Raw genomic sequence first — 21,857 nt, 5'->3', positions numbered from 1 at the left:
CTGACCTCTGACCTCTGGGAGCACAGCAGCAACAGCGACACTCCCGGTACCCGGCGAGCACGGGCGCACACGTGTGCTATTAACATCGTGGCGTGTGATTGGACGTTAACATCACGCCTGAGGCTGAGAATGATTTTGCATGGACAAAAGTATCGGGACACAAACAGGAAGTGAAAAGTCACTTTGATGAGCCTGCTCTTCTACACCATACTCCTCCAAGCATGTTCAAGTCATGTTCATTGACTTCACTCATTTGTGTGTTTGTGTGTTGGTTGCACAGCTCCCGTGCTGCCCGGGGCGTACCAGCAAGGCATGCACATGCATCAGCAGCATCAGCATCCGCAGCATCACCACGGCTACATGCACCAAACCAGCATGTCATCCGTCAGATCCGTCACCTCGCCGCCGCACTCGGCCGCCACGGTGAGTGCATCAGACTCCTACGGTCGTCGTTGCTGATGTTGTTGGGATGATCTCACTGGACTTTCTGACGTGCAGCGTGTTTACCGGGCGCTGTACGACTACGCGGCACAGGACCACGACGAGGTCTCCTTCAGGGACGGCGACGTCATCGTCAACGCTCAGCCCATCGATGAGGGCTGGATGTACGGCACTGTGCAGCGGACCGGAAAATCTGGAATGTTGCCGGCCAACTACGTGGAGTGTTGCAACTAGACTACTTTGTTTGTGTTTGTGTGTGTGTGTGTGTGTGTGTGTGTGCGGTTTCTAGATTTCACAGTTTGCGTACGTCAATCCTATGTAAGCATCATGACTCAAAACAGGAAGAAAGGATGAGTTGATGTGTTATGCTTGAATCTGCAACATTTTTGAGTGCGTGACAGCTGACGTGTGACCTTTGTAACACATTTGTTTGTTTTAAATGTCACTTATTATTTGCCTATAATGTTTTGTAATATGTACTCTTTATCACAGATGATATGTTTAACTGCATGTTACTTCACTTCATATCACACCATACATGAACTGCTATGCTTCCTATGATACATCAGAGAAATAAAACATGATCACAAATGGCGCCTTTGTTTATCAGTTTATCAAAACAATCGAGTTATGCTAACTATCAATCAATCAAAAATACGTGGTGAAAGAATCCGGACGTTAATATCAGAAAAGGTCACTCAAGTCACGGTGCGGTGCAGTTCCCCCCATACTCCACTGGGTGGCGGTAGTGCGGCCACACGTTCCATTAACTTCACTGCCCGTCAGGTGTGACTGGCAAGGTTTGCTACTCGTGCTGGCATTCACAACTTTAGCTGTCTTAGCGGTCTTTTGTCTTTTGTCCCAATAAGACGGCTCACATTTCGGCTCCACCTCCTGTTTGTGTAACTGCTCTGACAATAGGTTTTTTCCCCTCACGTTGTGAGGAAGGAAAGGGAATGTTACATATTTTAAAAATATATTTTAGCCCTAATACAGTATTAACATGGACATACGTTTGTATTCACCCGTCTACAAGGCACGTTTTAAACGTCACCAGCAGAGGGAGACATTACAAGAAAGATGACTCCTCTGTTCAGCGTTTGAATCTACATTACGTTTGATCCACTGATAATGAAATGGTGGATTCATTCATTCAAACTCCCCCGGCGGTTTCTGGGCCACGATGCTGCCTTAAGTGCATATGTTAGTGCCATAAATGACATTTAAACAATATTTCTGTGTGTTGATGAGTAGTGGATAAAGAACCAGATTACATGCTTATACGCCCTCTTGTGGCTGCAAGCAGCATGGCGGTGACACCTGAACAACCCGATTGGCTGATTCATAAGTGCTATGATCGTCTGACGTTTGAACTTTGAAGCATGTACCTGGTGGATAGCTCAGGGGATTGAAGCTTTGGGTCATGGTTCAGGTGCTGAGGGTTCAATACCAAGGCAGGGCAGCCTTCTTATTTAGTCGTCTGTATCTGTATCGTCATCATCACCTCCGTTATAACATGCACTGGTCCTACAGGCTGGATGGCTCGCGTTGTAGAAGGCGTGGGTCATGGTGCAGTGAGTCATGGCTCCATACCCGTTCAGGGCAAATACATTTGGTTGTTTTGCTAATTCCATGTATCAATCATGACTTCTGTTATAACAGGCCCCAGTCTGGCCAGCTGAATGGCGCAGTTGGTAGCAGCAGTGGGTCATGGTCCATGGGACCAGGGTTCAATACCAGGCCTGAATAAAAAAAATTGGCTATTTTGCCATTTCACCAGGTCTGCCATGTATCACAATCATCTCTTCCGTTATAACATCCACAGAGATGGCCGCCTGAATGGCGCTGTTGGTAGCAGCAGTGGGTCATGGTCAACGGGTCCAGTGTTCAATGCCTGGTCAGGTTTGTTTTGCAATTTCTCCTGGGTCAACATATATTATAATCATCACTTCCGTTATAACATCCGCACAACTTGTTGGCTGCGTGGCTCAGATGATAGCAGCATTGACTCCTGATGCAGTGGGCAAGGGTTCTAGGCCCGGTCTTGACAATTGTAAGTTGTTTTTTTTGGTGTTACTACAGGTTCAGCATGTATTATGATCATGACCTCCGTTATATCATCAAGCATGCTTGCTGGCTGGGTGGCTCAGGTGGTAACACCGCTGATTCATGGTGTGGGAGCTCTTGGTTCAAACCCCAGTTGTTGCTTGTTTTAACATTTCTCCAGCACCTAGCGTACTCATGACCTCCGTTATATCATCGCCTAAACTTGCCGGCTGGGTGTCTCATGTGGTAGCACCGCTGATTCATGGTGCAGTGGAGCAAGGTTCAATACCCGGTAAAGGCAACTTCAGTTCTTACTTGTTTTAACATTTCTCCAGCACCTAGCGTACTCATGACCTCCGTTATATCATCGCCCATGCTTGCCGGCTGGGTGGCTCATGTGGTAGCACTGCTGATTCATGGTGCAGTGGAGCAAGGTTCAATACCCGGTAAAGGCAACTTCAGTTGTTACTCGTTTTAACATTTCTCCAGCACCTATCGTACTCATGACCTCCGTTATATCATCAAGCATGCTTGCCGGCAGGGTGGCTCATGTGGTAGCACCGCTTATTCATGGTGCAGTGGAGCAAGGTTCAATACCCGGTAAAGGCAACTTCAGTTGTTACTCGTTTTAACATTTCACCAGCACCTATCTACTCATGACCTCCGTTATATCATCAAGCATGCTTGCCGGCTGGGTGGCTCAGGTGGTAGCACCGCTGATTCATGGTGTGGGAGCTCTTGGTTCAATACCCGGTAAAGGCAACTTCAGTTGTTACTCGTTTTAACATTTCTCCAGCACCTAGCGTACTCATGACCTCCGTTATATCATCAAGCATGCTTGCCGGCTGGGTGGCTCAGGTGGTAACACCGCTGATTCATGGTGTGGGAGCTCTTGGTTCAAATCCCAGCAGCAGTTGCAAAAAAATAAAGTTTCAAAAATACCAGTATTATAGAAATTTTATTTGAAATTTTGTAATTTTTTTTTAAAAACCAGCTGACTATTCCTATCCACCCCACGCGCAACCTCCCCACGACCGCCATGCCCCACCCCCCCCTCCCCACCTCGCCCCCCTCACCCCTCCGGCCATCCCCCACTATACGAGTTTGCGCCCACTTAACTCCACCTACTTCTCATTTTATGTTGACTTCATCCAGTTGGAGGCACATATTTAATTATCAATCCCTCAAGAGGCGGGATCATTTTGGAGGCGGGATCCCCCCGGAGGCGGGATCCCGCATAATTTCAAGTTGAGGGGGGAAGTTACACACACCCCTTTTTGTGCCGACTGGGAAGGCAACGCCCTATCATTTTTGTTTTGGTTTTTTTTGGACCGACTAGGATTTGAACACAGTACTCCAGCACCATGAATCTGCGGTGCTACCAATGGAGCTAGTCAGCTGGCAGACATTCATGATGTTATAACGGAGGTGATGACTGCGATAGGTGTTAGAACTGGACAAATGGCAAAATGACCTACACTTGCCGTCATAGGACCAGAGTTCAATGTTCAAGTTCAAGTTAAGTTTGTTTTGCTATTGCTCAAGGTTCAACATGCATCGTAATCATCACCTCCGTTATAACATCAGCCACACTTGCCAGCTGAATGGCGCAGTTGGTAGCAGCGGTGGGTCACGGTCGATGGGACCTGAGTTCAAATCCCGGTCACGTCGGAAATTGCTTGTTTTGCAATTTCGCCAGGTTCAGCATGTATTATGATCATGACCTCCGTTATATCATCATGCATGCTTGCTGGCTGGGTGGCTCAGATGGTAGCACCGCTGATTCATGGTGTGGGAGCTCTTGGTTCAAACCCCAGCAGCGCTTGCTGCAGTTGTTACTTGTTTTAACATTTCACCAGCACCTATCGTACTCATGACCTCCGTTATATCATCAAGCATGCTTGCCGGCTGGGTGGCTCAGGTGGTAGCACCGCTGATTCATGGTGCTCTGGGTCAAGGTTCAATACCCGGTAAGGGCAACTTCAGTTATTGCTCGTTTTAACATTTCTCCAGCACCTAGCGTACTCATGACCTCCGTTATATCATCACCCATGCTTGCTGGCTGGGTGGCTCAGGTGGTAGCACCGCTGATTTGTGGTGCAGTGGAGCAAGGTTCAATACCCGGTAAAGGCAACTTCAGTTGTTACTCGTTTTAACATTTCTCCAGCACCTAGCGTACTCATGACCTCCGTTATATCATCGCCCATGCTTGCCGGCTGGGTGGCTCATGTGGTAGCACCGCTGATTCATGGTGCAGTGGAGCAAGGTTCAATACCCGGTAAAGGCAACTTCAGTTGTTACTCGTTTTAACATTTCTCCAGCACCTATCGTACTCATGACCTCCGTTATATCATCAAGCATGCTTGCCGGCTGGGTGGCTCAGGTGGTAGCACCGCTGATTCATGGTGCAGTGGAGCAAGGTTCAATACCCGGTAAAGGCAACTTCAGTTGTTACTCGTTTTAACATTTCTCCAGCACCTATCGTACTCATGACCTCCGTTATATCATCAAGCATGCTTGCCGGCTGGGTGGCTCAGGTGGTAACACCGCTGATTCATGGTGTGGGAGCTCTTGGTTCAAATCCCAGCAGCAGTTGCAAAAAAATAAAGTTTCAAAAATACCAGTATTATAGAAATTTTATTTGAAATTTTGTAAAAATTTTTTAAAAACCAGCTGACTATTCCTATCCACCCCACGCGCAACCTCCCCACGACCGCCATGCCCCACCCCCCCCTCCCCACCTCGCCCCCCTCACCCCTCCGGCCATCCCCCACTATACGAGTTTGCGCCCACTTAACTCCACCTACTTCTCATTTTATGTTGACTTCATCCAGTTGGAGGCACATATTTAATTATCAATCCCTCAAGAGGCGGGATCATTTTGGAGGCGGGATCCCCCCGGAGGCGGGATCCCGCATAATTTCAAGTTGAGGGGGGAAGTTACACACACCCCTTTTTGTGCCGACTGGGAAGGCAACGCCCTATCATTTTTGTTTTGGTTTTTTTTGGACCGACTAGGATTTGAACACAGTACTCCAGCACCATGAATCTGCGGTGCTACCAATGGAGCTAGTCAGCTGGCAGACATTCATGATGTTATAACGGAGGTGATGACTGCGATAGGTGTTGGAACTGGACAAATGGCAAAATGACCTACACTTGCCCTGACCGGGTATTGAACCTCGCTCCCCTGCACCATGAATCTGTGGTGCTACCAATGGAGCTAGTCAGCTGGCAAGGATCCTTGCCTTTATAACGAAGGTGATGAACACCATACATATATATAAGTATACTTGAATATAAGTGTAAAAGTAGAAGATGATATACTTTTAGTATACTACAAAGTATACTATTTAACACTTCTTGGAACTAAATTGGAACATTTTAAGTTAACAAAAAAGTATACTTTAAAAGTATACTACAGACCATGTACTTTTATTGGAGTCTTCTTTAGGATTCATCTCACATCTTGGGGGGTCTGGGAGTTTGGCCTGTCATGGGCTGTGAGTGAAAAAACACAAAGAACAAAACACGACCTCATGTTATTGTTATTCCCTGTCCAAAATGAACATGCGTCATGGCAGGGAGGGGTTTATCAGGTACAGTTCTCAACTTAAATGCAATCAGCAAAGTAATAATGGTCTATTCTTTGGATTTGGGAAGATGCATCAGTCATTAAAAGCTTCTGTTTTATCATTTGCTTTAGTTTACTTGAATGAATGAGGAGAAAATACCTCTCATGGCATCTAGTATATCTTTCACACAGTCTCCTTTCAGGCTTGGTTTCTCTCTGAAGCGCTTTCACTTTCTACTGTGTTTCTGGGCGGCTGCTCCTCATTAGAGTTAGTCTACTGCACCACAATACATGAAATCATATGGAACTCAAAACTTCATTTTTATGCACACACAAAATAATAAAAAAAATGCCACTTCCAATTAACTGGTGTCATGCCGAGGTATTCATCCAGGTATTGTACCTACCTTTTTTGGTAGAACTTCATGATCCTCCTCTTCTACATCTTTCCACTTGTTGTTGGGCTTCCACTTCATATTGGTTCCTTCTTGCTAGATGTTGTCACCCTTTATGAACTCCTGTCTCTTCTTACAGAGATCACTGTGGTGGTTTGTGTAAGAAACAAGAACAAATGAATAGCTTGTGAGAGCTCTTTTGCACATTGAAACACCTATCAAAATATGGAAACAGCTGTAGAAACTGCCGCAGGCCAAACATGTAGTTTTAAGAATGCAAAAATTTATGTACACTTACAGTATATGCTGATATTTTTTTATTCTGTCAAATTCACTACCTTTTGCTATGTATTTTGCCATGGACCAAACTACTTTTGACATTAGCAGACATTAACACATATATGAAGCATTGTCTTGTGCTGTTAGCTTAGCTTTTTCATATCGAGTATAGATGTAAACGTCCAGGCTCCACTTTGACAACAATGTGATCAAACTAACTGGAAAAGCAACACAATTGACAACTTAACCATTGTTGCTAGCCGTCAATACTCATCCATGAAATCTTCCCAACCTCCACAGTATTGTCCTTGAAATAATACATTGTAAATGCCATTGTGGCATCTTAATGCTTAAAAATATTTGTTAGCTCGGCTATGCCTCCTCCTTCCGTGTTGAGTAGTCAACGTCACCTTTTAGGGGTGGGGCCTGACATGGCACCAATTAGGCGACTCCCATTGGCTGCCAGGTAGGGGGCGGGACCATGGCAAGTGCAAGGCATAACATTCAGTATAAGTATACTTCACCGTGCTATTCTTAAGTATATAAAATAGTTTATAAAAAGTAAACCTCGAGAATACGTCGTCATTTTTAGTCTAAAATAAGTATACTCATAGTATACTTGAATAAACTTATTTTTAAGGGTAGGTTTAACGTATTTTCTCCCCTCACACTGTGAGGAAGGAAAATGAATGTTATGTATTTCAAAAACATATATTTTTTTACAGTGTTAACATGAACATAAATTTGTATTCGTCCCTCTAAAAGGCACGTTTTAAACGTCACCAGCAGAGGGAGACATTACAAGAAAGATGACTCCTCTGTTCAGCGTTTGAGTCTACATTACGTTTGATCTGATGATGAAATGGTGGATTCATTCAAACTTTAATGCTTTTACTTTCTGTTTCCTTCCCCCGGCGGTTTCTGGGCCACGATGCTGCATTAAGTGCACATTTTAGTGTCGTAAATGACATTTAAACAATATTTCTGTTCCTGAGTCGTGGATAAAGAAGCAGATTGCATGCTTATACGCCCCCTTGTGGCTGCAAGCAACATGCAGATGACACTCTAACAACCAGATTGGCTGACTCATAAGTGCTATGATCGTCTGACGTTTGAACTTAAAGGAAAAAGTTAAATATTACATTAAAAATAGTCAACGCACCTACCCCTATGATCCCTAGATGTGAATGTGTGTGTATGTGCGGGCGTGTGTATGTAGTGTGACTTCCTCCACTTCCGTCCTCTGAAGGGATCTAGTCGCAACCGGTCCGGGCCAAGCGGACCTCTTGGTGCGAGATAATCGGCCTCTGATGTGACTTAATGAGGCGGACATGTCCGGGAACAAACTCAGACGCTCTCCTCTCCGAGACGACAGGTGTGCGCCAGGTGAGCCCCGGGAGGACACCGACGATCCGGGACGATCAGCAGCACACTTGACCGCAGGGCATCACCGGGAAGCCCACCCACACTGACGCCGCTATGGAGCCGGGCCAGAGCGCGCAGGCGGCGGACATGGCAGGCGAGCACTCGGCGGGTATGTGCGTGCAGCTGGAGAGAGACCGGGAGAGGGCCGAGCTGTCCAGCCCCAGTCCCCCGGCCAAGCAGCGCTCCCTGCGGGTCGTGTACGTACTGAACGACGGTCTGAAGGCGGTGATGGCCAGCAGTCCGGAGTCCGGGGCGCTGCAGTGCCTCCAGCGGGCGTGTGACGCCGAGAGTGCCCTGCTGACCACAGTCACCTTCGGGAGGCTCGACTTTGGAGAGACCTCCGTGTTGGACAGCTTCTACGACGCAGGTTCAGTGCAACTTATAACTTCTTTTGCAGCAAACTGAAAAACAACCATTTAAGTCATGTGCAAAGCATTGCATTAAAATATACAACTTTGCAAGTTAGTATAGAAAATATACACAGTAAATGACTCACTGCTTGCTAGTAGAAGTTTAAAGACAATTTGGGAAGAAGCATTTGTCTGAACAGTACATAGTTTCAAGTGAATGAAGACAAAGTTTATCTCTTTGAGAGATCCAAGGTACATTGAGTGCCATTCATGTTTTTGTTTTCAGGTCTGTAACTATAAATTGTAATTTGCTAGATAATATTCCAATTTGTAACTTGTCACCACCATAGGAAAAAGGGACACAAATGTCCCATTTAAAGCTTTTCATCCAGCATTTACCTTCACTTAAAGAAATGCTATCCTTTATTACCTGCCTGCTTGCAATGCACTGCAATCTTCAATGCTTGCTTTGGTCCACCAGATGGCGTTACATTTTCCCCATTCAAAACATGCAGCATCATTTGTCATGTTTAATTTAATTTATCAATATATGACATTTGTATCGCAGTTTTGGGGAAGTAGACAATTTATTTTGTCGACATGGCGGTTTTTGATTCATTTTCATTTCTGACAGACATTGCGGTCGTGGACATGAGCGACGTCTTCCGCCAGCCCTCCCTGTTCTACCACCTGGGGGTGAGGGAGAGTTTCGACATGGCCAACAATGTCATCTTGTACCACGACACAGACCCTGACACGGCCCAGTCCCTGAAGGTAAGCGGTCCAGGATGGATGCCGTTATCCCTGAGGAGTGATCTCCTACGTTAATTCCAGTCACTCATGTGCTCTGTCCCCTCACAGGACATGGTCGCTCAGAAAAACACAGTAAGTATCCCAGCGTATCTATTTCGGGAGTAATATTTCTGACATGCCCCCCTGAAATAGAAGCCTGTCAAACATTAGCAGCTGTTCTTCCAAGCAAATGATTTTAATGTTGTGTTTGTGGAGTAGGCCGCCTGCCCACCAGGTTTAGGCTTCCCCTGGGTCCAGTTGCCTCCAGAATACAGAGGCTCTGGCAGTAAAGTAGGTACCGTGCAGCTCAGCAAAGCATGCTGGGAGCCTGCTTGTTTGTCCTCACTAACGGCCGCAGAGAGGAAGTGCCAATCAGTGTCTTGTGTAACTCACAACCAGAAAGCCAGCTAAGCAAATGTTTTTGCATTTGCTTTATCGCAGACATTTGCTGTTACAGTTGCACTTCCTGGTGTGGGCAAAACACTGCAAGCCTAATCACTCATTGTTATAGGTAGCCTGTTGGCATTGAGACTGGAATTTAGATAGATGCCTTTTTGAGTGTTTTAGCTTTCATGTCTGTCTTCGACGGAGTGTGTCTCCCAGAAGCACAATTGTGTACGTAATAAATGTCATATTTCACAAACAGCAATGTAAAATCATGGCGTGGGACAGGGGCTTGATTTTAAGATATGTAGCAAAGCCTGGGGAAGGCGCGTTTTCCTTCATGATGTCATTAAAATGTGGTACTTCAAAAATTATTTTGGCGCTCGTAAAAAGTCACTTTTTCATAATAGTTGCCATTGAACAAACTCCTTTTTGCACATTCCACTCCTGGTCTAGAATGTCTTACTGGACTTTCCAGTTTTCTGAAAGGCAACATAACAGCAGTGTGATTGTATCATAGTGGATGAATAACAGCAACACCAAGGCTAGCGCTTTGTGCTAACAGTCCCCAGTCCCCTACCCCATAACACGAGCGAGGGTCCACTGTACACACAAACCCCTCCCCATTCGTCTCCAGGCCTCCAGTGGCAACTACTACTTCATCCCTTACATCGTCAACCCCAACCACGAGTATACTTGCTGTGAGAGCGACGCCCAGCGAAGGGCCAGCGAGTACATGCAGCCCAGCTGGGACAACCTCCTGGGCCCCCTGTGCGTGCCCCTGATGGACCGTTTCACCAGCTTGCTGAAGGACATCCACGTCACGTCCTGGTCAGATAAAAGCACGTTGAAAGAGAGACGGACCGGAAGAACCTCATACCTTTCTCGTGTCCCTCTAGCGCCTCCTTTAAGGACACCTTGCTGAACGACATCAGGAAGGCCAGGGAGAAGTATCAGGGCGAGGAGCTGGCCAAGGAGCTCTCCCGCATTAAGCTCCGCATCGACAACACCGAGGTCCTCACGCAGGACATCGTCATGAACCTGCTCTTCTCCTACAGAGACATCCAGGACTACGATGCCATGGTCAAACTGGTGCAGACCTTGGAGATGCTGCCGACCTGCGACCTGGCAACCCAGCCCATGATCCAGTTCCACTACGCCTTTGCACTAAACAGGTACTGGTCTGGAGAGACAGGAACACGTTGATGTACCTCATCCTAACATCTTGACTCGCAGGAGAAACAGTCCCGGCGACAGGGAGCAAGCGCTACGGGTGATGCTGCAGGTCCTGCAGTCCTGTGAGCATCCTGCGCCGGACATGTTCTGCCTGTGCGGACGGATCTACAAAGACATCTTCCTGGACTCGGACTGCAAGGACACCAAGAACAGGGACAATGCCATACAGTGGTAAGGACACGCTTCTGGTCTCGGAAGGAGAATGGACGTGCGATTGAGGCTAAGAACTGTTGCAGGTACAGAAAGGGCTTTGAGCTGCAACCCACACTCTACTCTGGCATCAACCTGGCCGTTCTCCTCATAGTCGCCGGGCAACAGTTTGAGAGCTCCATGGAACTTAGGAAAATTGGTAAGCGGATCCAGAATTTCAGGTCTATAAAGACTCTAGTGTGACGCACTAAAGCAAATAATTTCTGACAACCTTTTTTTCCTGCACAAGATGGAAATAGCTGCATTTGAGGTATCTTGAGTGGTCAGCATCTAGTAGCTTGATCTAGCTCTGCACGCACTTTAAAATGTTTCTGCTCGGCAGTGTGTCTGAACAGTGTTTCATAACACTACTCAAAGAGAGTGACTCTCCCCTTTCTCATGCACTCCAGATCATGCATGTAAATGATAACAAATATTTCTCAGGTGTTCGGTTGAACAGTTTGCTGGGGCGCAAAGGTTCCCTGGAGAAAATGAACAACTACTGGGACGTGGGGCAGTTCTTCACCGTTAGCATGCTGGCTAACGACATCCCTAAGGCCACTCAAGCTGCTGAGAAGCTCTTCAAACTGAAGCCCCCTCTCTGGTGAGATCCTCATGGGAGATAATGGATGGCTGGACCTGGGAGCGGTCCAGATTTTGGTAACTGGAGCACTGTGTCCAGGTACCTGCGCTCGGTGGTGCAGAACTTGCAGCTGATCCAGAGGTTCAAGAAGCAGAACATGGAGCATTCCCCCCAGAGGGACCGACTCAACTTCTGGATGGACATCATTGTGGAGGCCACGCAGGGGACCACCAACCGACTGCGCTTTCCTGTACGGATTCACATCAAGATGGACCCCGTCGTCCCAAGACCGTCACCATGGTGTCTCGTTACAGGTGCTGATTCTGGAACCCACGAAGGTCTACCAACCATCATACGTGTCCATCAACAACGAGGCGGAAGAGAAGAACGTCTCCATCTGGCATGTTTCTCCTGCTGAAACAGTCGGTTGTGTTTTTTTGTCCACGGAATGAATGAAAGCTTCATCGTGGTCGGTGACCATCCGTTTTCTTGATGTGTTGTAGAAGGGCATCCACGAGTGGAACTTCACCACGATGTCCATCAAAGGCATCAGGTAGAAGATGCTTATGAAACCAAGTTTAGGAACCATTTTATTGGCTGACATGACCTCCAGTTAGGGGTCATTCACCCTGCTCCTCTGGCATGGATATTTAAAACATATCTGTCTGCAGTATCAGCAAATTTGATGAACGCTGCTGCTTCCTCTACGTCCACGACAACTCTGACGACTTCCAGATTTACTTCTCCACCGAGGAGCAGTGTGCACGGTAAGGTTGGACACCACGACAAGTCATTTTGGTTGCAGTGGAAGTGAACCTGTGTCCTCCCAGGTTCTGCTCCATGGTGAAGGAGATGATATCGGACGGGACCGGGAACTCGGTGGAGCTGGAAGGAGAAGGCGACGGTGACACACTGGAGGTCAGTTTGTGTCAGATAATTCCACATCAGGTTCCACATCATCTGGTGTGGAGTGTCATCTGGTGTGTCTGATGTGTTTCAGTACGAGTACGACATCGACGAGACGGGGGACCGGGTGGTGCTGGGACGAGGTACCTACGGGGTCGTGTACGCTGGGAGGGACCTCAGCAACCAGGTCCGAATTGCCATCAAGGAGATCCCAGAGAGGGACAGCAGGTACCTGATGACTCCATCCCTCGCATTTATACTTGTTGGTGATGAGTAACCTTGTTTCTTCCTTATATGTCAGGTACTCGCAGCCTCTTCACGAAGAGATCGCTCTGCACAAGTACCTCAAGCACAGGAACATCGTCCAGTATTTGGGCTCTGTTTCGGAAAACGGATATATCAAGATCTTCATGGAGCAAGTTCCCGGAGGTGTGTGCTTAAGCAAGCATTTCATAATACTTTCTCAAGGGCCAATACTATAGCAATGGATATACTTTAGAGTAGTCAATGTACAGCTTGAATATACAGCAATTGACTATCCATTGAAAATGACTTGTTTCTCGCTCGCAGTCATTCTAACATAATCTGGGGCTGCATGAGTGCTGCCGGCACTGGTGGAGCTGCGGTTCATTGAAGTAAAACATGTACTGTGACATTCTGAAGCAGAAACTGGACCACTCTGGAGTTTTCTGTTTGAAGTGTGAATGTTTAGCATATTTAGCATGAGCGCTTTTGTTTTCTGCCATATTACATGTTGGAATTCAGTGAACCGCAGCTCTGGCACACCCAGGTAAGAAACGGTTATCTTGCTGCTCACTTGTGTTGTGCAATACGATACTCTCCCTTGTGAAGATGTACTGCCCTAAAAATGCTGGTCATGATGGACCTCTTTCCTCCAGGGAGCTTGTCGGCCTTGCTGCGCTCCAAATGGGGTCCCCTGAAGGAGGCCACCATCATCTTCTACACCCGACAGATCCTGGAGGGGCTGCGATACCTGCACGAGAACCAGATTGTGCACAGAGACATAAAGGTCAGAAGACATCAGCCAAGGTGGAATTCATTTTATTGACTTGTCTTCCCCACCAGGGTGACAACGTGCTGGTCAACACCTACAGCGGCGTCTTGAAGATCTCAGACTTTGGTACCTCCAAGCGGCTGGCTGGAGTCAATCCCTGCACGGAGACCTTCACTGGTAATTTGGCTTTTTGTTTTTTTGCCAAAGATGCTCCAAAATAGCAGCGGCGAGTGTACATTTAAGTGTACTTATTCATGACATCACGTCGCTAGTTGCTATCTGTGGACACACTTAGCAGGACGATGAACACGGACATGCACATTCATGCACCATCTGGCCATCTCCAGTGGCTGCAGGACTGTGTGTAATTAGATTAGCTAATCAAGCAGAGGCAGAATGGTGTTTATCTTTCATTAGTAGGTGTGTGTGTGTGTCCTTATCACTTCTCTGACGCTGCCTTTTATTGTTCCCTGCCCTCTCTGAACCCTTTAGGTCATTGTGGAAAGCAAATTCCATATCTGCAGAGGGGAAAAACATTTTAAAAACTAAATCACATCATTGAAAAAGTATCATTTTCATATATTTCATGTCTTTTCCAGTATTACCTTGCTGATTGAATGGGGGGAATCACACTGACTCATTGATAGTGAGTCATGTGGTGCAACCAAATGGGGTTCCTGTGCTATGAAATGCTTTGTTGCAAGCTAACTCTTCTCCTGAACTGCTTCATAAGAGTTGCAAAAGTTGCTGAGTTGAGCAGAGTTGCTGCAAAAGAGTGACAATGTTTCAAGATATGCACTGCTATGTTGTCTGTGCTGTTATTTTTGAGGGAAATACACCACATGATAGCACTGTTATTTCAAAATGATACATGGTACGCGAACATTTCGTCCACAACCCATAGGGGGCGCCACAAGTTGACATTAATGTCCTCTTTTCTCCTACCTGTGTAGGCACTCTGCAGTACATGGCCCCAGAAATCATCGATAAGGGTCCTCGGGGCTACGGGGCCCCAGCAGACATCTGGTCCCTGGGGTGCACCATCATCGAAATGGCCACCGGGAAGCCTCCCTTCCATGAGCTGGGGGAGCCTCAAGCCGCCATGTTTAAGGTTGATGAAACCTCCCTGTAACAAACAAAAGAGGGAGAAAAATCTATTTAAGACAACACATGCTGACTTTGCAACTGTGTGTTGCAGGTGGGGATGTTTAAGATCCACCCGGAGATCCCAGAGTCTTTGTCACTGGAGGCCAAGTCGTTCATCTTGCGTTGCTTCGAGCCGGACCCTCACAAACGAGCCATTGCCGCTGACCTGCTGAGGGACACCTTTGTCAGACACAACACCAAGGGCAAGAAGAGCAAGATCGCCTTCAAACCTTCAGGTAGCACGAGTGCTCCTGGCAGTGGGAAGACATGGCACAATCTTTCCAATGTGCATCACAATTGTCCTGTTTTTGTGTTTGTTGTGCGTGGCCGTCAGACTACATCCACGTTTCCCTGCCGGTGCAGTTGCAGTGCGAGGCTACTGGGAGTAGCAGCAGCGAACACGGCTCCATGAGCCCCGACTGTGACTCCAAACAGGACGTCTTCTTCCAGAAAAAGAAAAGCTCCGGCTCGGAGAACCTGCTCAAACCGCCCAATTCCAACTACCTGAGGTGCCTACACACTTTCCTTCCAAGACTGGACTTATGAACTATAATGTAGCAGAATGTGGACGCGTTGGGCGCTGTCTTCTCAGGACTATGTTGATTCTATTATGGCTTCCTTTAGTATGAATTACTATGAAATCAATATTTCATTACTTTTTGCATAATTCTTCTTGTCAACAAACCAACAGAGCAAACTATCCCAGCTGCTACTAATGTTGGAAAGATGTGAATGACTTTTTGCCTGGCAGGTGGCCTCCTTGTGTTCCCAGCATGCTCCACTGCCTTTTACGACACAGCACTTGTATAACAATATCTTTACACACACAAGCACCATGCTGGACCCTTGTGTGTTTAAGGAAGCGTGTGCTGCAGACTCACGGCGCACGGTAGCCAGGAGAGGCTTGTATTTGCAAACAGGCCGTCGTAAAGACCAAAAAGAAAAGCCCACACACTGAGGTGTTTGTGTGCGTTGCAGCGTTCCAGACGAAGGCTCGGTGTCGGAGGACCGCAATGTCCCGCCCTCCCCCGAGGACAGAGACGGAGGCCTCTTCCTACTGAAGAAGGACAGCGAGAGGCGGGCCATTCTGTTCAAGGTCCTGAACGAGGACCAGGCGAAGGTCATCTCCAACCTGAAGGAGAACTACATCCAGGTGCTGACTAAGATTTAATGCTCTATTGAAGGTATATAGCATTTGCTAAAGGATATCGACACAAAAAAACTCACACATTTGCTCCTCACAACCAAAAATGTCCCACATGGAATTCCACATATATCCTAACATAAATTAATGCAGTCATTTTAAGATTTCAATTTCGGAAATGAATGAACTTGGAACTTGTGGCCATCAACTTGTCCACAAGTTGGCGCTGCTTTTTCCTACTTAAAGCAAGGCACCCTTTCTTTTCATGTTTCTTTTTTCAGTAAAAAAAACAAAAAAAAACAGTATATCTAGTGCATATAAATTCCCAAATATAATAATGATTTAATAGTTTAACTTGGGTGATGCAGACATTTTGGTCCCGAGGACCTTGAGTGTGAGTCTTACCTTTAATTTTGACACTGTAAAAGAAATAACAATGCGCATAAAAATCACTGTTGCTGCCACCATCATGAATATAAGTCACATTCACAGCACAGATGAGGACAGATTTTAGGGTTCCTAGGTCTCTCACTGACCACGTTCTGGGACCTTTGCTGATATCTGTGATATCAGGGCAGCGAAGAGCTCCAGCTGTCCGTGGAGCACATCAAGCAGATCATCTGCATCCTCCGAGACTTCATTCATTCCCCAGAGAGGCGCGTCATGGCGGCCACCATCTCCAAGCTCAAGCTGGACCTAGACTTTGACTCCACCTCCATCAACCAGATCCAGTTGGTGCTCTTTGGCTTCCAGGACTCGGTCAGAGAACACACACGCACACAAAAGACTTTTCTCTGAAGGTATCTAGTCATTAAATGGTGTTACTGTTTTTTCCCTTCAGGTCAACAAGGTGCTCAGGAACCATCACATCAAACCTCACTGGATGTTCGCCATGGATAACATCATTCGGAGGGCTGTGCAGGCGGCCATCACCATCCTCATTCCAGGTGAGAGCAGCTCCTGCTGATATCTAGTGGACGGTTTAGGGACCTACAGCGAAAACGTGTTCAGGTAATTTGCTTGAATAATAATGCATCAATCATCAACAAAAAGGCTACATTGTAAACTTCACAGAACCAAAAAAATATGATTACACAATAGTATTTTAAGTTTACACGAGGACGTGTAAAGTTTTAAGTTTCCTGACGAGGAAAGACAAGCACAGGCCTGTTACACACTCACAATATGCCGTTTAGCATTGTTCGTTTCAAGCTAGCACACAGCAGGTTGGATATGTTGGTTACTCGACGACGTAAAATATTGACCCTGTAACGCGAACACTTATACTCACATATTCGCAATATGCAGGCGCATAACCGCCGGCCAGCGAAAACAACAGCCGACAGAAACCGGAAAGCAGGAAGAACTTAATCTTCAGGGCTCCGGTTAGCCACCTCCATTGTCAACTGCCGAGCAAACATTCATTCCTCCCGGGCAAACTTGCATTATGGGAAATGTAGTTCGTCCAGAAAAGCCGCTAATTGCTTTGCACTGTTGTAAACTAGAGGAACCTTACACCGTTGTACGACAGACTAACATACATTTTTTACAACTTTTTAACTTCTAAAGTTACTATTACTCGTATTTAGAAACCATTTACAACAAATATTCAATGTGCACATTGTACAATGCATTCACAGTTTGAAACGTAGACCAATTCAAACGTTACTTACCAAATCTGGGCTGATTAGACGGCACTTGAGAAAACGACGGCAATAGGGCCAATGAAGAAAAGGAAGTGGTGGTAGTTTGATGAAAGTGACAGCCGCAAACAGATAAAAAAACTAATGAAATGTTCTACGTCGGCTTGCGTATACCGCCATTAGCATCTCCACATCGTGCAAATTCAAGATGGCTGACCCAGCTTTCCCGAGGGAGCGATAAGACCCACCCACCACAACGACGTCGATGACGTCATGACGCTACTGTATGGTTCTAAAACTTTTTAAGCGTGCTACACAAATTAGCTATAAAATATTAAGCCCCGTTAAATTAAAGTGGAATAAATCTTATCAGAGCTAAAAACATTTACTTTCAGTCAACTACATAACGACATTTGAGTGTTATGACCTTATTAATTATGAGCGAGTACAACTGTTGGGATTTACAGTGTATTAAAACATAACAAATAGTTTAAAAAAGATAAAACTGGTTAGGTTTGAAGTTGAAGAGATTTGAGTCAGTGAAAAGAAAAAATTTATATATTTTTATGACACTTTTGTGATGGGAAAATCAAGTGTTATCAATTATTGACCTATTCAAGGCTGTAATAACAATCATCCCAAATATAGCATTTTGCACCTCATTTAAAAAAAAATTGCATATTTTATGTTCTTCCGAAAAAAAATATTTTGCTTCCCGGGAGCTAAGGGTAAAAAGTGTAACTTACTTTCACTTACGTTATCCTCACCTCTTGACCTTTTCCCCTCTTAGAGCTGCAGACGCACTTCGGCCCGGCGTCAGAGTGCGAGGGCGCAGAGAAGGAGGATGAGGTGGACGAGGAGGAGGGCGAATTCGGCCCAGTGCTTCCGCCGGCCGCCGACGAGCCCGCCGACCCCGTCGCCTCGGCCGTCGCCACGCTCCATTCCGCTCACTCCCACGAGCACCAGCGCTCCCACCACCAGCTGGGGGCTCAGCTGGGGCGCCTCAAGCAGGAGACCAACAGGTCAGCCAAGCCCACATTGTCTTCACGTCCCGTCGGTGTCCCATTACTTTTGTTTATCATAGCTCTAATCTGCGAAGGTTGGGAAATGTCACCTGACACTTTCAAATTGCGTAATTTAAAGACAAACAGAACAGGAAAGCTGTGAACGCCCACGCTCAATAAAACGGGCCAGTTCATCTGAAACCTGACTCAGCCATGTTCTTGTTGCTGTGCCTGCAGGCTGCTGGAGGAGCTGCTGCAGAAGGAGAAGGAGTACCAGCAGGTCCTGAAGGCCACCCTGCAGCAGCGAACGCACGACCTGGAGCTGGTCAGGGTCCGGCACAGACCGCCAGGTATGTCTCCTTTGCTTCGAAACCTGGAAACTGCTTTTAACTTGTCAAGTTTTCTTTTCTTTAGATATTTCGCCACCATCCATCTTCCACATTCCGGCGGACCACGAGCCTGATAAGCAGCTCACTGATTGGCTGAAGGAGCAGGGGGCGGACCCTGACACGATTGACAAGGTGTGTGTTTCAGAATTTGCTTCTCTCAGCATTTAAATTTACAATTTAAATGTTTTCATTCAGTTTGTGCTTGAAGAATATACGCTGACGGACATCCTCAGCGACGTCACCAAAGACGACCTGCGCTGCCTCCGCCTCAGGTATCAACTCTCCAGTTTCCAGTTTGTGCAACATTTACGACATCATCACTATCCGCCTCTACAGGGGCGGAGTCCTGTGCCGAATCTGGCGGGCCATCCAGAGGCACCGGGAGCGAGAGAGGCTGAGGGGCGACGAGCGCTCGGACGACGACGTGTGATGTTCTCTCTGCCAAAACGCCACTGTGCCTTTTTTTTTGTTTTACCTTTTTATGAAACACGGCGATGCTTGACTTCAACAGACCAAAGCGCTTTTTAGTGCAGGCACTACTTTCGCTAGCATTGCACATTGCGCTTTGCAGCAGTCACAAGCACAACGAGAGAAATCACGTATTGACCTGAACATAAGACGACCTTGATATGTAGAAAGATCCCAGATATAATACAACCCTGAACATAAGATCCCTCTTATGTAGTACGACCCCTAATATGACAATACTGATATATGAGACGATCTTGAATATAAGACAAGCCTGACGACAAGAACACCTTGAATATAAGACAACCCAAAATATAAGACAATCCTTCATATAAGATGACCCTTGCTACAAGATGACCCTGACTATAAGACGACTCCTGATATAAGACAACCGCAAATATAAAGGCGACCCCGCTATAACCATAAATATAAGACATGGCTCAGGTACAGGACGACATCTCGTATAAGATGACCCACAATATCAGACAGCTCCTGATAGAAGACAACCTCATATACTGTATTACGATGACCCAGAATATAAAACTGTCCCAAATATAAGACAACCCTAAATATAAGACAGCCGCTAACTTGCCCAACCGGTCTCCAGGTTGCACTGGTGTGTCTGAGGACATGCTACCTGTTGGTTGCATGTAGAAAATCTGAAGACTATAAGACGGCCTCAATATTTTTAGGTAAAAATAGCGTTTTATATTTGGGTCAACCGCTTGTGACACTCATAACGTTGGTTTCTTTAATTAAAGTGTGACTCAAGTCCGCACTCTACATGACGGGTTAACAATCTGAATGGTTGGCGAGTAGTCCAGGTTGTACCCAGGGTGACCCCCATTGGGAGAATGGATAAAACCTATGACCAAACTAGCTGTGAGTCAGGATCACACCACAGGTCATGGATTAGCAATCCTTTCATTTTCCTTCTTTTAGTCAAGTACACGTTTATTTGGATGTTTTCTTTGACTGTGTGTGTGTGCTTCATGTTTGCTTTGCAATAAACATGGAAATCATTTACTTTGCTTTGTTATTTTGCTTCTGGGACTCTGGTAAAGCTTTATTATTCTGGATTGTTTATTGTTGTTAGCTAAAAAGATGTTGGAATGTGTCGGAATGTATGAAATAACATCACAGGACGAAGCCGGCAGGCCAAAAGTCATGGACGTCATTCTCACAACAATTGTGTCACATGGACGCTATCAAAGATGGAGCGGAAGACAGGTGATTTAGATATACAGAGGCGGTGTGGTTTACGATGTAAGTGGTCCGCAATACGTCAAACATTCCCGTGATAAATCTACTGTGCCAATCGGGACATAAAAGCCGGGGATTTTTTTTTCCCTCAACGCTTTCTTTGTGCAGGGTGTGTGTTTATGCAGCACTTGTTTGTCCAAACACAATGCAGAATGATGTATATTCCAATTTCAACTGTCTTTAAAATACATATTTTACCACAAAAATGTGTTTTAAATTCATGGCAACTCAGCAAAATAACAAACATGGACCCCAACAGTGACACATTTATCCAGATCCGCACTAAACCTGAATGATGTCAAGGAAATGTTATTTTGGGGAACTATTGCCGGCATTGTGACCTCCTTTTTTTGCCACAACAGTTCCTTTGGGAGTTTTTTTCACCACGGTTTAGCTAAGTCACTCATTTACCTGTTCAGACAAAAGGTGAGCTCATGTTTAAAAACAAATTGAACGTGTCATCAATTGTGTCATGAATTTTTCCGCTAATTGTACTGCTTGTGTTGCAACAAATCAAGTTACACACACATACACACACAATGGCTCATTGAGGCAGAGCTTTGGTCCAAAGTTAAGATAATGAAGATAAATAAAAAAGGAGCGGCACATCAGTGCAAGAAATCGCCTGCCTTCAATGCTTGCATCATCAAGGAAATACTTTACGTCAACATGAGTACACAGGCCATGCCGGGATATTTCCACCTTGCTAATCTGTTACTAATTATAGCAGGCATCTTTTTTTAGCCCTCTGACGTGCTGCCATAAATTAGATAGTAGTTATAGTAGTAATATATAGTAGTAGTAGTATGTAGTAGTATGTAGTAGTAATCTAATCTTAGTAGTAATCTTAGTAGTCTAATACACTTGAAGGCAAAGAGACCATTCTAAAACTTGTGCTAACTGTACAGGACATTCTTCAAGTAACATTTAAACAATAGCAAGTGGCATACAAGCGTATAAAGAAGTGACACTTTGCCCACGCTGAGGTTTCTCTGCGACCTTTGAATGTTACCCAGGCCCGGATGAACCTGTGATCCTTTTCGTAATTTCTCGACACCCACGCAAGGACATCCCCATGCAGTCGAAGACGATCACCTCTGCTCTCACTCCTGGCTTCCTCCCAAGGTTGACAACAATGGCACATGCCATTGCACAAGCATGACGGCACGCCTCTGACGCAGACAA

The 21,857-nt window shown here is 46.0% G+C and overlaps 1 protein-coding gene and 2 long non-coding RNA genes across 6 annotated transcripts; 1 reads left to right on the top strand and 2 right to left on the bottom strand.

The window, feature by feature from the left end:
- Window positions 1-5,247: 5,247 nt before the first annotated feature.
- Window positions 5,248-7,886, bottom strand: LOC131108452 (uncharacterized). Its single transcript, XR_009120460.1, has 4 exons — window positions 6,984-7,886; window positions 6,469-6,601; window positions 6,222-6,338; window positions 5,248-5,988 (listed from the first exon to the last, which is right to left on the bottom strand). It is a non-coding gene; the product is annotated as an uncharacterized LOC131108452 (long non-coding RNA).
- Window positions 7,887-7,896: 10 nt separating this feature from the next.
- Window positions 7,897-20,569, top strand: LOC131108444 (mitogen-activated protein kinase kinase kinase 15-like). The gene is made up of 28 exons (XM_058059389.1): window positions 7,897-8,527; window positions 9,145-9,284; window positions 9,372-9,395; window positions 10,324-10,517; window positions 10,586-10,861; window positions 10,923-11,093; window positions 11,159-11,271; window positions 11,556-11,715; window positions 11,794-11,944; window positions 12,009-12,116; window positions 12,198-12,247; window positions 12,366-12,461; window positions 12,525-12,612; window positions 12,695-12,832; window positions 12,906-13,029; window positions 13,500-13,630; window positions 13,687-13,792; window positions 14,569-14,726; window positions 14,814-14,997; window positions 15,096-15,270; window positions 15,740-15,914; window positions 16,479-16,664; window positions 16,747-16,852; window positions 18,339-18,570; window positions 18,790-18,902; window positions 18,967-19,073; window positions 19,137-19,213; window positions 19,278-20,569. Exons 1-28 carry the CDS (start codon window positions 8,215-8,217, stop codon window positions 19,369-19,371), a joined length of 3,990 nt encoding a protein of 1,329 aa, XP_057915372.1. The 5' UTR covers window positions 7,897-8,214; the 3' UTR covers window positions 19,372-20,569.
- LOC131108451 (uncharacterized) lies at window positions 7,898-17,808 on the bottom strand. Of its 4 annotated transcripts, XR_009120459.1 has the most exons (10): window positions 17,579-17,808; window positions 16,442-16,895; window positions 14,561-14,741; window positions 14,221-14,380; window positions 14,059-14,133; window positions 13,852-13,973; window positions 13,684-13,772; window positions 13,418-13,594; window positions 10,567-12,978; window positions 7,898-8,561 (listed from the first exon to the last, which is right to left on the bottom strand). It is a non-coding gene; the product is annotated as an uncharacterized LOC131108451 (long non-coding RNA). The 4 variants fall into 4 exon arrangements; XR_009120456.1 differs by having other exon boundaries at window positions 13,852-14,133; XR_009120458.1 differs by having other exon boundaries at window positions 13,714-13,772; window positions 13,852-14,133.
- Window positions 20,570-21,857: the final 1,288 nt, after the last annotated feature.

Source organism: Doryrhamphus excisus, chromosome 21 (assembly GCF_030265055.1).
Source record: "Doryrhamphus excisus isolate RoL2022-K1 chromosome 21, RoL_Dexc_1.0, whole genome shotgun sequence".
Classification (NCBI taxonomy): Eukaryota; Metazoa; Chordata; class Actinopteri; order Syngnathiformes; family Syngnathidae; genus Doryrhamphus; species Doryrhamphus excisus.
The sequence above is the reverse complement of the archived record's forward strand: the minus strand, read 5'-3'. Positions and strand labels throughout refer to the sequence as shown.

Bases quoted from the DNA above. Each gene is read 5' to 3' on its own strand.
- LOC131108444 (XM_058059389.1), top strand. From the start codon at position 8,215: ATGGAGCCGGGCCAGAGCGCGCAGGCGGCGGACATGGCAGGCGAGCAC. The intron at 11,094-11,158 runs GTAAGGACACGC...GAACTGTTGCAG, and splicing joins AGGGACAATGCCATACAGTG to GTACAGAAAGGGCTTTGAGC. The intron at 13,631-13,686 runs GTCAGAAGACAT...CTTCCCCACCAG, and splicing joins TTGTGCACAGAGACATAAAG to GGTGACAACGTGCTGGTCAA.